Here is a 17,315-nt window from a genome sequence, read left to right as displayed (position 1 = left end):
TCGTCCATACCACCTTTAAGTGTGGAACAGGACATTTGTCTTTGATTTAAGTTTGGATGACATCAAGGACATCACTAAAACATTTACGGCGACAAGGGTACAAAATAAATTCAACACATTATTTTATATGCTAAAATACAAATGACAAAATAGCCCATTGACTACTAGGCTGACAAGTAGCAAGAGTGATCAGTATTTTGATTTTGCAATTCAAATAACGCAAATATATAATAATAAAGCAAATGTGTGTAGCTTTTAACCATCTTATAATATTGTTCCCTCATCAAACACATACCTGGAGTTGTGTTTCATTCACGGTCGTTTCATTCATCCCGTTTACGAGGTTGTCTTCTGTGGTCCTTCTCTGAGCCTCAGAAAGCACTCAAACGTTTCAAATTGAGACATCACAGAAGAGCTCCAGAGGTCTCCTGTGCTATTTTTAGCTCCATAAATCATTACAAGACTCGTTCTGAGTGCTTCCGCCACATTAATTACACGTGTGTGCTTATATTTGCATCACCAAATCCTGATTACGGACCGAGAAAGTAATGCATGCTTTTCGATTGATACATAATTTGAAGTTCTAAAACATACGATGCCAAAGCAGAGGTACTAGAGAGCACATTAAAAGACCAATAACAAAAGAGATAATGCATAATGTGTCCTTTTAGGCTGAGTTTATTAGACTCAACACATAAATCCAAACTGCACATAGGGACTGATGGTGAGACTTGCTGTAGCTGCTCATTCTCCTGGGCACTCGAACACTATGCATATTTATAAGTATAAGACGTTAAATAGTTGCAAATTGCTCAAATATATAACCTGCTAACCCAAGTTTTGCAGGTATGTCATAGCACTACTACTGATAATGTACAACTCAATGTCTTGGGTTTGTAGTAATCCTGATACAATATAACGCCATTTTGAAATCATCAAACATTTACGGTATTTCCACAAAAAACATCTTCAGGAAATCAAAACAAACATGTGGGTATTTTGTTCTGTGCTGTTCAGACAAGAATATTTGTGCAGGAAAAAAGCCTCAAGGCCAAATCAAACTCAATAGAAAAACAAAAAAATACCATCCCAGTCACATTTTCCAGTCACGGACCAGTGTTTCTGGCATAATATTTTCAACAACGTCTCAACACTTTACAGCTGCACTATGTAACGTTTCTGGCATGTGTGTCCATGGAAATGCCATGAAATGTCCCACAGTATGGCATTACACATCTATCTTGCGTCTATTCAATTACATTCATGTTTTTATTGCTCAAAAAAAACTTGAAAAACACAGATTTTTACTGTGAGCAGCCACAACACTCACAAACAGATCTGACCTGTAACATGACCTGAAAATACACCTTTCAACCCCAAAGCTGTTGGGGATAATACAAGCAAACTACAGTGGGGAATGATTCATCCAACAGTGAGATCAAATGTAAGCAGCAGACATGTCCTGAAAAGAACTTATAAGCAAACTAATCCCCTCATATTCACAGATTAGAGTCGACAGTTGAGGACATATATGTTGTTGACCATGTACTTTTATGGGATCCAAAATGACAACAGCACAGCACAATCCCAAAAATGAGAGAGAGAGAGAGAGAGAGAAGACCTCCTACGCCTTTGTCAGTCCAGAGCACAAACTCCCCAGGTGAAGTGTAGTGGGGGTAAACAAGAGAGCAAGGCTGGTGTTCCTGCTTCACTCCGTCACACTCTGGATACAAGGCCACACAAGGACACTTTGTTTGGAGCAAAATGGGACAGCTGCCACAGGAACAAAACTTTTACACACACATAATCAGGCCTATCACGTTTTTCAGAATAATATATGCTATATATGACTGATTCTTTCTTTTTTATCAATTTCTTTAAAGAAAATTGTGAAACGGGCAAAGGGGGGGTATAGACATTCAGCATATGAACTCACAACGCCACCACACATGTGCAACTCCCTTAACCACTTGACCACCAGCAAACTAAACGTTTCGACTCTCATCTACCTCTCCAGGGAATCAATCAAAATTCCATTATAAACGACCGGAAGGTGGAATCTTAAAACCCCCGTTTCTATTTAAGGACGGTTTTTCTTTTTTAACAAAGACTGCTTCTTTAACTCCTCTTTCAGACCATCTCTTCTCCTGCTTAGAATCTTCACCTCACTGTCCTCAATAGAGTGGTTTGTGGCTTTAAGATGCAGATGCACGGCGCTCTGTGGTCCTGAACTCCAGTGTCTTCTGTGCTGATAAAGCCTCTTGTGAAGTGGCTGTTTAGTCTCTCCTATGTGCCGCTCTTTACAATTTTCTTCACTGCATTGGATAGAGTAAACTACATTGTTCTGTTTTTGTGTCGGCATCTTGACCTTAGGGTGAACAAGTTTTTGTCGTAAGGTGTTGCCTGGCTTTCCGTCCTCTTCTCTGATAGTGGAACAATCAAGAAAGGCCAAGCGGTTCTCCTTCTCTTTCTTCTCTTGTAAACCTGATATGTGGGTCCACAGCATTGATGTGCTTCCAGCTCTTGTTTCCTGATTGTAACACATGTGTCATCCACGTAGTGGTACCAACGCTTTGGGGCAATGCCCGAAAAGGAGGTCAGTGCCTTCTTCTCAAAGTGCTCCATGTACAGGTTGGCCACTATGGGAGAGACGGGAGCGCCCATGGCACAGCCATGAATCTGTCTGTATAATTGTCCCCGGAATTGAAAGTAAGCATATGACTGTGAGTCTTATACATAAGTCTACAAATCAAATTGGTATTCTAGAACCCACAGGGGCATTCCCAATAACTATTTACACATATTTTTCACAAACACACTGTGTGCTCACAGGAGACGCTCCCAGTGCTGGACAGCTCTGGAATGATTTCCCTCTATGGGTGGTCAAGCTGCTCTGATGCCCATTTTAAAAATACATGCAGACTTTTCTGGGCTGAAGGCTACACTTAAGTTGTCACTGACTGAATTGTAGAGTGTGTGGGTCTTGTATCTATGGTTGTCTGCTTGTGTATGTTGTTGTTTCTCTTCCCTTTGCTTCAAAACCTGCTGCAAAACAAACTTTAACTGAGTCAGATGCCCGATTGTTGCATTTGAATATTTTCCTGTATAAATAAATAAAATGAAACCAAATAATATTGTAAAGTAGAATAAAATAACCAAATTTAAACATTTCATTGAAGCCAATAGTGTAATAAATTAATTTGACATCAAATTACGAGCCCAGATGAGCAGTGAGCTATAAACACACATTTATAACCAAATGTGCTTAGGTCTCCAGCCTTCTTCACCGCAGTTTTCACTTTATCACTTGGACACGCTGTCAGACTGGACCAGGCCCATATTGCTCAGAGTGAGGGCTCGGGGAGGTCAGCCATGGAAAACGAATCAGTATCACTCCAAACAGTTTTACACAGCACGTCTCGCTCCACTTGTTGATGCAGAAGAGATTTTTCATATTAGATAAACAGGCCGTCAGCTGCATCCATCTGCACTGATCAGTCTGCCAGCTATATTTAGCTCTGGAGATGGGGAAACCTGCGCCACTAGTTTTGATGATTATGCTAGTTTCTATGTGTTTACAGGCTAAATTAGACTGGAAAATATTGAATTGCAATTTTTGGAACAAATAGCGTGATTGCGACCTGATTGATGACTTCAGCTCACAGTGAATTTAAAATGCATCCAAGAGCTGGAGGCTGAAATAAGAACAGTTCAACTCCTCTAAATGTGGTTAACAGGTTTCAGACATAAGACCTTATAAAGACACTTTTCTTCTCTGCAGAGGATATTACATCTACCTTATGAGCGTTCACATTTTGACTCGTCTTGTTTTCATTTACACATCTTAACTAACACACAGAATTTATAATGTCAGCTAAAGGGTTTCTTTTATCAGAATTATATAAAACTATATGCACAAAATGTCTATGTTCTACAGAGGCATGTATTGGCTGGTCTACAATAGAAGCACTGGAGGCTGATGCATGTATTCTCATCCACAACTGAATGACAATGAGGTCCTGAGGAGGTGTTTACACCAGTGGGCTTCCCTTTGCTGCACCAGGGCAGAACTACAACTGTGCCATCTAGTGGAAATATGTGGAAATATTATCGTTTGCACTTCTCACACTATTTACTGGCTCTCAAAAAATCGTATAAAGAAGCACTAAATAACTTTTCTGGTGGAGGGTCTGCTACGTGCCCGTCGCCGTGGAGATGCTATTTCTTTGCAGTACGGCATTAATCTATCTCCATCGAGACAAGTTACAGGTCAGATCTACGGAGAGACCAGTTTGCAAGAATGCATGTCTTTCAAGTTGTTTTTTTAGTACATTAAACACCTTTAATCGAATGATTGCAAGATAGATGTGTTTAATTCTACGTTTAGTTTGAACATGGCACAGCAATAACATCTCCATGGAGACAAATTCAGCAGAAAGGTTATGTGGCGTACCTTCAATTACCAACATCTCAGTGATTACGACGGGTATGTGCCATGGGGTACTTGTCGATATCAATATCATAAATAATAAAGTTAAACATGATTATGTCTGATATCTTCTGTCCAAAGAGCACCAAATATAACAGAAACACAGAATAAAGACTGGCACTGAATTCAAGAGCAAAATAAACATCCAAACCAAAGCTTGCTCTACCCCCTAGTGGATGAAAGAGTGTGGTACAAAAACATTCCAGGAATCATGTAAACGGTACTACTGTGGTCAGGTGTATTTGTTTGAAACTTCTAAATGCTGGGAAAAAAATATAACTATAACAATGCCAACTAAACTTCAGTCTTAAATGCTGGATATTATTTTCTACGTGGACAATAAATCGACACAGTTATTTGGTAAAAAGCATAAACATGTGTTTTTGTTCTTAATCCCAGAAAAGCTCAACTGATCAACTGACATTTTGCAGCTGTCTCTTGGTCAAAAAGGACAATTGTATGAGTTTTCCTGGTTAAATTAAATAAAAAAGTTAACTTCTAAAAGCGACTACAACCCTATCCCACAGGTAACCGTGTCAACAAGAACCTCCCACAGAGACACTGGGGAACAAATCGTAAAACGCAAATAAAACATGTTCAAGTTTTCAAGCTCTAATGCAAAAATTATCTTAGAACACAATATATAACATATGTGCAGGATTCAGGATTACAAACTCATAGCACAAAGTGGAACAACTACTTTTTACAGCTTCTCAAACAAAATGTATTTCTGAATGTTTGATCGATCATGATTTACGATTTGTTTTTAAGTAGATAAATATGGCTTGCAATCCAAATTTAATCACTACTATTAAACACAAAAACTCTGCTCCAAACAACATGATTTTACCGGCAGAAGATCGACTGCAAACCTTTCCATTAAAAAGCACCAAGTTAATCATTGACTATTTGAAATAACTGGATCTCGGATGATTGATAAATTGCACGGAGACTATAGCAGCCTTCTCCAAAGAAATTAAGTAGTGCTGAAAGCGTAGTTAAATACTCGGAATAAGCCTGACCTTGTGACCAGAGTGAAATAAAGATGAGCGGAGTTAAAGGTGCCATGTTGTTTCTGCCCCACTTCCTGCTCTAATTACAGAAAGGCAGGCGATCGGATCACAGTCCTGAAGCACTGTGAGCCTGATGGATCATCTGAGCAGCCAAGAAACAACACTCACATGGTTAAATACAACAATGACCGCAAATGATTTAGAACTGTCGCTGTGTGTGGTTTGTGTGGACAAGAGGAGTAGTGTGATTAATACTTTCTTTCAAGTATTTACAAGAGGATTAAAGAACTATTCAGGTACAGGCTGCATGTTAAAATGAGTAACAATCCCCTAAATTGATGCAGAATTTTAGTCCTGCAGCAAAAGAAATAACTCATAACAAAAATGTTCAATCTTAAATATATTCAAATAGTTGAGTATTTGTCTTGATTTAACTAGTCAAGTAAAGATAATGCAAAAGGAACAAGTCATATTACACATAAAAAACTGCAAAATAAACATATTTTCTATTACTAGAAATGGGAGGGGAACAAAAATAGCCAAATTTTAACTTAATTAAAAGGTGCAGTATGTAACTTTTCTGGTGGCAGATATGACACCTGCCTGTTTCCATGGAGGTGACATTTCATTGCTTGGCATATTTCACAGTATGACATTAAACCTTAAAATGACTTTGAAAAACATGCATTTTCCTGTTAGCGTGCTCGCCGTACCATACTTGTCTCCATGGAAATAGATATGTTTGAAGACATACTGTGAATATGTCGGTGTAATCCCTCATTCGTCCAGGCGTGTTCCATAGTAGAAAAAAGCTTCAGTTGTAGTCATCTGGACTCAGTTTGAAAAAATAGACGTTTCGACTCTCATCCAAGAGTCATTGTCAATAAAAGAATTTAGATCGAGAACTCCGATATTAATACTGTTCTGTGGTAAGACCCGCCCATTGGGCGGAGCTTTCCTGAAGTAGAAAGAGTTGTTTGTTTCAACAGAAACTCCCCCCTTGTATCTACCGAGCCTATTCAGAATCTTAATGGGCTATTAGAATCCTCTTTGTCTTTGTGGGACCCTGGCTCAACCACCCTGAGTACCTGATTAGCATCTAAATGTCCTGGTCCTGGTCCTCTACCTTTCCAGGGGTTCAGTATTCCATTATAGATACCAGGAAGATAGAATCTGAGCCCTCCATTTCTGTTTAAAGAAGGTCTTTCTTTTTTAACAAAAATAGCTTCCTTGACTCCTCTTTCAAACCATCTTTTCTCCCTGCTTAAAACCTTCACCTCACCGTCTTCAAACGAGTGATTAGAGGCTTCAAGATGGAGATGCACGGCACTCTGTGGTCCTGAACTTGTATTTCTTCTGTGCTGATAGAGCCTCTTGTGTAGAGGCTGTTTTGTCTCACCTATGTAACGTTCTTTACAGCTTTCTTCACTGCATTGGATCGAATAAACTACATTGCTCTGTTTTTGAGTCGGCAACTTGTCCTTAGGGTGAACCAGTTTTTGTCTTAAAGTGTTTCCTGGTTTAAAATAAACAGGGACTTCGTGTTGTCTAAAAATTCTCTGCAGTTTTTCCGACAGGCCAGACACATAAGGGATAGAAACACCCTTCCTTCTGTGTTCAGTTTCCCTTTTGTCCTGCTTCTTGGTTCTCTTCACTCTGTTGAGAGCCCAAGCGGGGTAACCACAGGCTGAGAGGGCATTTCGGACATGTTTTTCCTCTTTCTTCTTGCCCTCTGAGCTGGTGGGCACACCTTGAGCTCTGTGTTGTAAGGTTCTGATCACCCCCAGCTTGTGCTGTAGTGGGTGGTTGGAGCCAAAGAGCAGATACTGGTCCGTGTGTGTAGGTTTCCTATATACTTCTATTTGGAGTTTCCCGTCCTCTCCTCTGATCGTGGAACAATCAAGAAAGGCCAAGCGATTCTCCTTAGCGTCTTCTCTTGTAAACCTGATATGTGGGTCCACAGCATTGATGTGATCAGAGAAGGTTTCCAGCTCTTGTTCCTTGATTGTTACAAACGTATCATCGACATAGCGGAGCCACAGTTTTGGGGCTATGCCTGAGAATGAGGACAGTGCCTTCTTCTCAAAGTGCTCCATGTACAGGTTGGCCACTATGGGAGAGACGGGCGAGCCCATGGCACAGCCATGAATCTGTCTGTAAAATTGTCCCCGGAATTGAAAGTAGGTGGTGTTCAGACGGATGTCCAACAGTTTACATATGTGTTCAGGTGTCAGTTTGGTCCTTTCCTGTAGGGTGGTGTCTTCCTGCAGTCTGATCCTCACTGCTGCTACTGCATCAGAGGTCGGGATGCAGGTGAACAGGGACACAACATCATATGAAACCATGAGGTCATCTGGGTCCAGTTGGAGATGTTTCACTTTATCCACAAAGTTGTGCGTGTTTTCCACATGATGTTCCGAATTCCCCACAAGCGGAGCCAATATAGTTGTTAAATGCTTGGCCACATTGTAAGTGATGGAATCTGTGCTGCACACTATGGGTCTGAGTGGAACATCCTTTTTGTGTATTTTTGGAAGGCCATAAATGGAGGAACAACAAAATGACTGAATCGGAGGCTGCAGACCTGAGGTTATGAGTCACAGCGACCCTGAAGAGTGCCAAACCACCTCCTTCAAATATCACATCTGAAGAGAGAAAAGCACTTTCAGCACTGGAAAAAGATCATAGCATCAACATCCTCCCAGCAGACAAGGGACGTTGCACTGTGATTCTCAACGCAGCTGATTACAAAGCCAAAGTCCACACCCTCCTCGAGGACACGACCACATACGAACGCTTGAAAAGAGATCCGACCAGTGGCTACAAGAAGAAAGTGATAGACTGTTTACAAAGGCTGGAAAAAGAGGAAGCGATAGACCGGCCTCTGTATTACAGACTGTATCCTGGTGAAGCCATGCCCTGCATTTATGGCCTTCCAAAAATACACAAAAAGGATGTTCCACTCAGACCCATAGTGTGCAGCACAGATTCCATCACTTACAATGTGGCCAAGCATTTAACAACTATATTGGCTCCGCTTGTGGGGAATTCGGAACATCATGTGGAAAACACGCACAACTTTGTGGATAAAGTGAAACATCTCCAACTGGACCCAGATGACCTCATGGTTTCATATGATGTTGTGTCCCTGTTCACCTGCATCCCGACCTCTGATGCAGTAGCAGCGGTGAGGATCAGACTGCAGGAAGACACCACCCTACAGGAAAGGACCAAACTGACACCTGAACACATATGTAAACTGTTGGACATCTGTCTGAACACCACCTACTTTCAATTCCGGGGACAATTTTACAGACAGATTCATGGCTGTGCCATGGGCTCGCCCGTCTCTCCCATAGTGGCCAACCTGTACATGGAGCACTTTGAGAAGAAGGCACTGTCCTCATTCTCAGGCATAGCCCCAAAACTGTGGCTCCGCTATGTCGATGATACGTTTGTAACAATCAAGGAACAAGAGCTGGAAACCTTCTCTGATCACATCAATGCTGTGGACCCACATATCAGGTTTACAAGAGAAGACGCTAAGGAGAATCGCTTGGCCTTTCTTGATTGTTCCACGATCAGAGGAGAGGACGGGAAACTCCAAATAGAAGTATATAGGAAACCTACACACACGGACCAGTATCTGCTCTTTGGCTCCAACCACCCACTACAGCACAAGCTGGGTGTGATCAGATCCTTACAACACAGAGCTCAAGGTGTGCCCACCAGCTCAGAGGGCAAGAAGAAAGAGGAAAAACATGTCCGAAATGCCCTCTCAGCCTGTGGTTACCCCGCTTGGGCTCTCAACAGAGTGAAGAGAACCAAGAAGCAGGACAAAAGGGAAACTGAACAGAGAAGGAAGGGTGTTTCTATCCCTTATGTGTCTGGCCTGTCGGAAAAACTGCAGAGAATTTTTAGACAACACAAAGTCCCTGTTTATTTTAAACCAGGAAACACTTTAAGACAAAAACTGGTTCATCCTAAGGACAAGTTGCCGACTCAAAAACAGAGCAATGTAGTTTATTCGATCCAATGCAGTGAAGAAAGTTGTAAAGAACGTTACATAGGTGAGACAAAACAGCCTCTACACAAGAGGCTTTATCAGCACAGAAGAAATACTAGTTCAGGACCTCAGAGCGCCGTGCATCTCCATCTTGAAGCCTCTAATCACTCGTTTGAAGACGGTGAGGTGAAGGTTTTAAGCAGGGAGAAAAGATGGTTTGAAAGAGGAGTCAAGGAAGCTATTTTTTGTTAAAAAAGAAAGACCTTCTTTAAACATAAATGGAGGGCTCAGATTCTATCTTCCTGGTATCGATAATGGAATACTGAACCCCTGGAAAGGTAGAGGACCAGGACCAGGACATTTAGATGCTAATCAGGTACTCAGGGTGGTTGAGCCAGGGTCTCACAAAGACAAAGAGGATTCTAATAGGCCATTAAGATTCTGAATAGGCTCGGTAGATACAAGGGGGGAGTTTCTGTTGAAACAAACAACTCTTTCTACTTCAGGAAGGCTCCGCCCAATGGGCGGGTCTTACCACAGAACAGTATTAATATCGGAGTTCTCGATCTAAATTCTTTTATTGACAATGACTCTTGGATGAGAGTCGAAACGTCTATTTTTTCAAACTGAGTCCAGATGACTACAACTGAAGCTTTTTCTACTAAAGACATACTGTGGAACATTATAGGCAAAACAATAAAATCTCTCTGGAGCCAAGCAGGACCCTCCAGAGACAAAGACAAAATGTACATGTTCTCACAATATTCATAAGACTAAAGTTCTCCATTGTGATGTGTGAAGGTACTTTCCATTTACATTTGACTCCTTATAAGGACCATCTCCTCCTAAATGTCCGGCCTGGTCACAGGTGAGTAGTCTCTTTTACACAACAGGGTTACACTTAGTTGAAAGACAAGATGTCACTCTATACCAGGGGTGGGAAAACTAGCCCTTAGGCCAGACCTGGGCATTTGTGGCCCCAGGGGCAAGATGTGGCCCTCGGCATGTTTTAATCCGGCCCCTAGAAAGATTGTAGTTTCTATTTTTAAACTGTCTGTAACATTTGTCTGCACTTGTATCCTCAATAAAAATGACATGAAATGAATCAAATAATAGATCCAATAGCCTATATTTGACAGAAAAGTTATATTTTATTTGATTTTTTTTTTTTTTTCACACTAATGATCGTGGGCTCCGCTACTTGCCTGGATTTGAATATGACCCTCGGAGGAAAATAATTGCCCACCCCTGCTCTACACTGTTCACAGTAAGACCACCACCGTCTGAACTGTCCCCCTGATCACAGGCAAAAACAACATCATATTAGCACTGTGCCATTAATATGAATAGCAACATTAGCATAAACAAATCATTTTCTACTGTGTTATTTATGCATGTTAGAAAATGGCAAATTTATTGAAATGCTTTGTTAGAATTTTCAGAGCAGTAAAACTTAATTATCATTGATTAGTCACGGACCAACTTCCTGTATACATTGTGCTTATTCCTAGTTTTTCACTGCCTTTGAAGACATTTTCGAAGGCTATAATCCACTTAATTAAGTCAATAGTGTTTAATTGTAGTAGTTTGTCTAAGTCTTAATAGTTGTATCGAACGCAATGGAAGAGTTTGTAGTTTCCGTCCTATTGTAATACCAATATGAAGGAATAGGATATTTTCTGACCTCTGCACTCTACAACAATTGCATATTCAATTATTTAAGAAGGTCCTCAAGTATACTTGTGGTATACTTGCTCTGCTCTCAAGGGGCTTCTAGTTCTAAACAAGCATACAGAGACAGTCAGCTCAAATTCAAAGTACACTCTTTGCGGGGGAGAAGACAAAGGGACACAACACTACGCCGACAACACAAATTAAACAGCAAAAATGTATATCTAGTTTAGCTAAAATGACATATTCACAAAAGTTTTGGATAATAATCAAGGTTCAACTAACACTTTTGTTTCTAGTACCATAACTGCTATTTCAAAATAAATCCTTTCTCAATGGGGTAAGAACATTTCACTTACCCACACATTTATTTTCACATTTTAAGCTATTATCAGTCAGACATGTCTAGAAATCAGTGAAATATTCTACAATACATAAGCCATTAAGTCCTATCTCAAAATACTTACATTTAGAATTCATCTCATTTCAGCCAAGACTAGATATGACATTTTTGCAATATGTTCTACAACTAAGTGCAGCACCATGACCATTGAGGCAAAGTCAAATAAGTGATACAAAGTTTGGAAAGTGCGATTAAGGGGCCTGTAACTCCTTATGGACCTTGTGTCCTTCCTTGAATTTAGACAAAAGTTGTGCCTCTGACCTACATGATCAAAATAAAACTAGCACTACGAATGTAACTACGGTTCTATGAATCCCGGATGACCGCCAGGTGGTCCGGCTGATGAAATGGAACTTCACACTAGAACTTACGCAAACTAAACAGGGGACAGAACAAACAGTCACGCTTCTGGTCACAACTTATATTAGAGGCAAACATGTTCATAGGTCAAAGCGTTCTAAGGGGAAAAGAACTTTGTATGAGTTTATGAGTTCAATCCCTGCTTATATCCTTGACCAATCACATACTAGCACGGAGCAGGATCTCTAATTGTTAATCCTTTGCCATTGGCTGTTATTCTGTCAATAACAAATTAATATGGGTGTCAACATTTAGCGCTGTTGTCACGATACTAAAATTAGATTTCGATACTTAGGAAAATCCCTGATGAAACCACGATTATAATTATTAAACGCTGTGTTCTGATAAAGCTCAAGATTATTTTAAAACTGTTCACAAAAGGTCCAAGTTTGTTCTGTTAATGTGATTTATTTAGTTTCGATTCTAGTTTAAGTATCGATTAGCATCTGATTCTTGTTTATTTTGACAACCCTACCTCAAAGATGAACTTGAGTTTTCCCACTTTATTAAGGGAACAGAAGCGCCTTAAGGCTGATTGACCTCCTAAGAGCACAGTCTTTATCCTGCTGCTCCTCTGTCCCCCTCCCTCCGGTCTGTCCGTGCCTTACCTGTACTTCATCCCAGTCTGAAAGGACACACACTCCTCCAGGGCCAGTCCATTCATCTTCAGAAAGTCCTCCATGTTCTTGATCTGGGCGGCGATCCTCTGCTCCCTCAGCCTCTGCAGCTCGGCCTGGTCCGTGGGACGGGTCGGCGGCTGGTTCAGGCCCTGGTCCGAGTGGTACCGGTTGATGCCACTCCGGATGCTCTCGCTGTACGACATGGACAACATCTTGCCGCTCCCGCTGCTGCTACTCTTCCGTACCCCGCTGCCTGCTGCCGGTTTGGGAATCTGCATGTTTTCAGGAGGATAATAACTGGACCTGCGCCTGTCCCGGAGGCTCTGGGGAGGACCCCCGGCATATCCGCCCGCAAACATGCTCTCTGCTTCTTAATATTCCCAGGCAAATCCGTGCAGTAAAGTCCTAAACAAAGTAGGGAACTGGACAGAGCAGCTACCACCTTAAACAGCACCTAGTCCCAAACTCAGAGTACCTGCCCGGGCCATGCATCTTGTAATGAGAGTCGCGTCAAGCCCTCCCCCGATAGGTACAGCGTGGCAGGGTTACAGTGACACGCGCATTCAGGTGACGCTGGTGTTTAGGAGCTGCACATATACAACACCATACAGGACGGGACAGAACAGGATGGGACAGGGGCGCATGCTTCCAGTGGAGGAGTCACACATGCACCAGGCAACAAGGGCATCCCACGCCTCACTTCTGCTCATGTGGGGGAGGAAAGCCGCAAGATCAACTTTGAGACTTAGCAAGTAAAACAGGGTCAGGGTTAAGGGTCAAATAAGACTTTATAACATGATTTTACATTAATTTGAGGGGAAACATTATAACACAAAGTGTTAATAGTTAGAAGAGTCAAATTCAGTCTGGTTTACACAGGTGTTACTGGGAAATGCCCCACAAAGTTCAAGAAAATTTGACAGTCAGTCCCAAGAATCAATTGTCAAAAGTCGTCCCACAATGGTACGATCATTCTACTATTGCTAAACGATGAGGAGCTCAATGACAGAGCCACTCATATCTGTTCATATTTTATGTTATTCAAAGTGTGTGTTTGAGCTCTAAATATGAAGTGTGTGAATTGTGCTGCAAAGTTGTTTTATGCTATGTCCAGTCCTAATAGCCCTGGTTTGAGTTCATTGATGCACTAATACAAATTCATCACAATCATTAGTAGACCATGAGTTAAAGTATTTAGTGATGTATCAACATCTCTTATTTGGATATTTGTATGTCACAGTATAGAGTTCCCACTGTTTCAGAAACAATTCCAAAACTTCAGGTAAACTTCAGTCAAAGTCGAGCAGAGAGTGTTCTAAACAAAAGGTCCAAGATGTTCCCAGCTAAAACCCTGACTGACTGTGCGTTGAGTTTAAATCAAACAAATAAATATTGCAAATAAATGAAATCTTTATTGTAAAACATATTTAATAAAATCATATTTATAGATATATACAGTATGGACTAGTTATTGAAAACTCCACTTAATGTAGGGCTGCACGATTTAGGAAAAATATATAGATTTGCGATTTATGTTCTCTTAACAAGATTCTGTTCAAAGTTTGCGTTTTAAATTCAAGAACAAAAGACTGAAATAGGCTTATAAACTGACACACTTTTTTGTGCACATGCAGTCCCACATCTAGCTGTGTTCCCTTCACACCAGACACAAACGGCAGTCGCATTTTTTTCTAATAAAAAATCAGATTTAAACAAAAAAAAAATCTGAATTGGGCCTCATAACCTGCAGTGTGTTTTCATATGGATTTAAACTACTGTGTTACACTGGGTTTGTGCAGAAAAAGATGCAAAACATTTCAGCCTTTGCCATTTGCTAACCGCGTCCTTTCAAACTGTGATTTTGATTTGATTGGAATTAATCTTGCAGCCCTAATTTAATGTATAAAAGTATTTCTCAAAACACAAGCAACAAATCTGAACATTATCTAAGTCAGTGCAATGAGTTTCCAAATATGTTTGTAAAAAGGTAATATTCAAAAGCATAGCCTCAATAAGTAACGTAAAAAACAAACAAAATAAGAGAAATAATGGTATTATAATGAGCACATTTCAACATTGGAGATGACGAATCGCTGCATAGACAGATATTAGAAGCCATATTGATCTTTTAAAAGTCCACTCACTCACGGAAATATCACTTAGACAGCACTATCTCTGCTCAAAACAGCTCACAACGCCAGCAAAAACTTTAGTCATGTTAAATAATAAAAGTCTTTAAAAATAGAGTATACCTTAAATTATAAAACAGATCTTACATCGCCTTAACTGCCAAACCGAACTTGCGACAGTGTTTTGAAGATGACTAAAATTGACTACTTACATTACAATCGAATGTATCGGATCGTCAAAGTTCGTCCAAACAGCTATTTTCCCCACATTTTGATGCAAACTGAGTATAAATATCCGAGTTGTAGGCAGCATGCATCCACGCAGGAACATCCACAAACTTCACGCGCATGTCTCTCCCGGTCGATACATAACGCCAACGACATTGAATGCCAATCGGACTCACCCGATTTCTTGGGGTTCGGCTCATGAGCGAGGAAATTGGGGTCTTCGCTTCTTATATAAACGCGCGGCTGGAGACAGTGGCCGAGCGGATCCACCCAAAAAAAGGGAGTGTCTAACGAGGAAACGTCTAAACCAATTAAGCGACTCCGGCCCTCCCTGCTCCGACACTGTCCAACGATATCCCCCCCGCCGCCCGCCCCGCCCGCGCCAGAGAATCCATTTACCGTTGTTTAGTGGACGTTTCTGCTAACTGCGGCAGAAAAAAAAGATATCGGGCTTGAATAATTCACCGCTAAAAGCCGGTGATTGTTGTTCCACAGGAAGAGAGAGAGCGAGAGGTGGGGGAATCGTGATGGCTTGAGTGCACTTTACGCACATTAACACACAGAGGTGGAGCTTTAGGAACGAGAAGACCAGTCAGACCGCCAAATATGTTTAAGTAACAGGGGGATTACCACATCAGTTAAGCATCCTGGAGACTTGAGACCGGAGCCGATGCAAAAATGTCAAAAGACCAGCAATAGCAGTGGTGTGTAGTCAGTTTTATTCTGATTGTATTCCTTTTTTCAGGATTTTCTTGGTGACATTCGGCCTAAAGGTTTATGAGTTCAAGCACACACTCAAAAATAAATAACTAATAATAATAATAATAATAATAATTTAAGGACCATTCTTTATCATAATCACCACATTTGACTCTATAATAGTTCTCAAAATATGAATGAAATACATCTTTTTACTGTGTAGTTACATTTTTAAGTGGGTACCGAAATACTTTTACTTTAGTAGATTTTGTTTTAATGTAACATAATTAGGCACTTCTTCCATCACTGGATACAAGAGAATCCAATCGGGAGTTAATTTTAATAATAAGTAATAAGTAATAATAAGTAGTAATAATAACAAAAAAGTAGGTTAATAAGCAAAAAATGTCCACTTTGCATTGGTGCTTAGAAAGATGGTTTTCATTTAGCCTATGGTTTTCATCAGTTTGAAACGTAAATATTTCTGTGACGACGTATGAAAAGCTCCCAAATGCTCAAAATCAATGTTACAAAAGCTGCTTGAAAAATAATAATTCAATAAGAATTTGCAGAAATGTGTGAATCTTTCCTTTGTATAAGATAAGAAAACAACATACAGAAGATTCAAAATCATGCCATTTACACATTTTCCGTTTTGTGTGTTTAATCTTATAATAATCATGATAACTCCTATACAACTGACTAGATAAGAAGGAAATGACGGTTTGACTCATGTTTCTTGACCAGATATGGGCTAATTTCCCTCCATTGAAGCGCTGTGGTCATCAGCTCCTGACCTTTATCATCTGAAAAGCACTCAGTCTTTGGATGTAAAAGGCCTAACGAGAGCTGGACCGGAAACAGCCTGAAAGCATTCTCATACAGTCAACAAGGGGCCAATATCATATCAACCATAATGAGACAATGACACTGACGTAATAACACAATAACTCTAAAGCATAAGAATCACAGTAAACCTCATTCTGACTTGTTAGAATATGAGCTACAATAAATAAATTGCACAACAAAACACTGTCAATAATGAGTCATCCAAGTTATCTCATCCTCTACAGCTCCAATTTTTAGTCCTTTTTAGTACACACAATAAATACTGAGCCACCAATATATATCATATTTCAGTCACATACTGCGCTATAAGTCGATATAATGTTAGCGCTGCAATATGTAAAGCTGAAGTTGATTAAAGACATGTCCTGTCGATCGATAAGTGGTCTAAAGGGGACTAAAGCAAAAGCTCTCAAAACCTTTACACAAAAACATTTTAGGAAACAGTTTATTTATTTGAAAAAACGCAGATTAAACGTATGATTCACTCCCAAATCTTAAATTTGCACACTCCATTTTTGCTGCTGCCCAAATCTGTAAAATGTAAATAAAACCACGACTACAGCCCAAGTGAAGAACAGGGAGATTTAGGGAAAATGGCATAAAAACAGAATAAGAATGGTCAAAGTATCAAAAATATTAAGAGATAAATATGTATTATATTATGTTATCAATACAGTTCATTCTGTAACATTTAAATCACGCATTGTACACAGACACACATTATATATATATATATATATATATATATATATATATATATATATATATATATATATATATATATATATATATATATATATATATATATATATATATATATATATATATATAATAAATCAATGCTTGAG

At 40.0% G+C, this 17,315-nt stretch overlaps 1 protein-coding gene across 4 annotated transcripts in view; it reads right to left on the bottom strand.

The window, feature by feature from the left end:
- The window catches only part of kcnab2a (potassium voltage-gated channel subfamily A regulatory beta subunit 2a), a 145,529-nt gene that overhangs the window by 68,823 nt on the left and 59,391 nt on the right, over nucleotides 1–17,315 (bottom strand). The window contains exon 1 of one of the 4 annotated variants that reach the window (XM_072452655.1): nucleotides 12,551–12,938. The exons of the other annotated variants lie outside the window; for them this stretch is intronic. Within the exon in view, the coding sequence (XP_072308756.1) occupies nucleotides 12,551–12,921 (371 nt within the window). The 5' untranslated portion in view covers nucleotides 12,922–12,938. Of the gene's footprint in view, nucleotides 1–12,550; nucleotides 12,939–17,315 lie in introns of those variants that run through there. 4 annotated transcript variants of the gene reach the window in all.

The sequence above is a fragment of the Eucyclogobius newberryi genome, unplaced genomic scaffold (genome assembly GCF_026437365.1).
Source record: "Eucyclogobius newberryi isolate DKJ021-1_F unplaced genomic scaffold, fEucNew1.0.hap1 SCAF_19, whole genome shotgun sequence".
Classification (NCBI taxonomy): Eukaryota; Metazoa; Chordata; class Actinopteri; order Gobiiformes; family Gobiidae; genus Eucyclogobius; species Eucyclogobius newberryi.
Note: the sequence above shows the minus strand (reverse complement) of the source record. Positions and strands in the feature narration are given on the sequence as shown.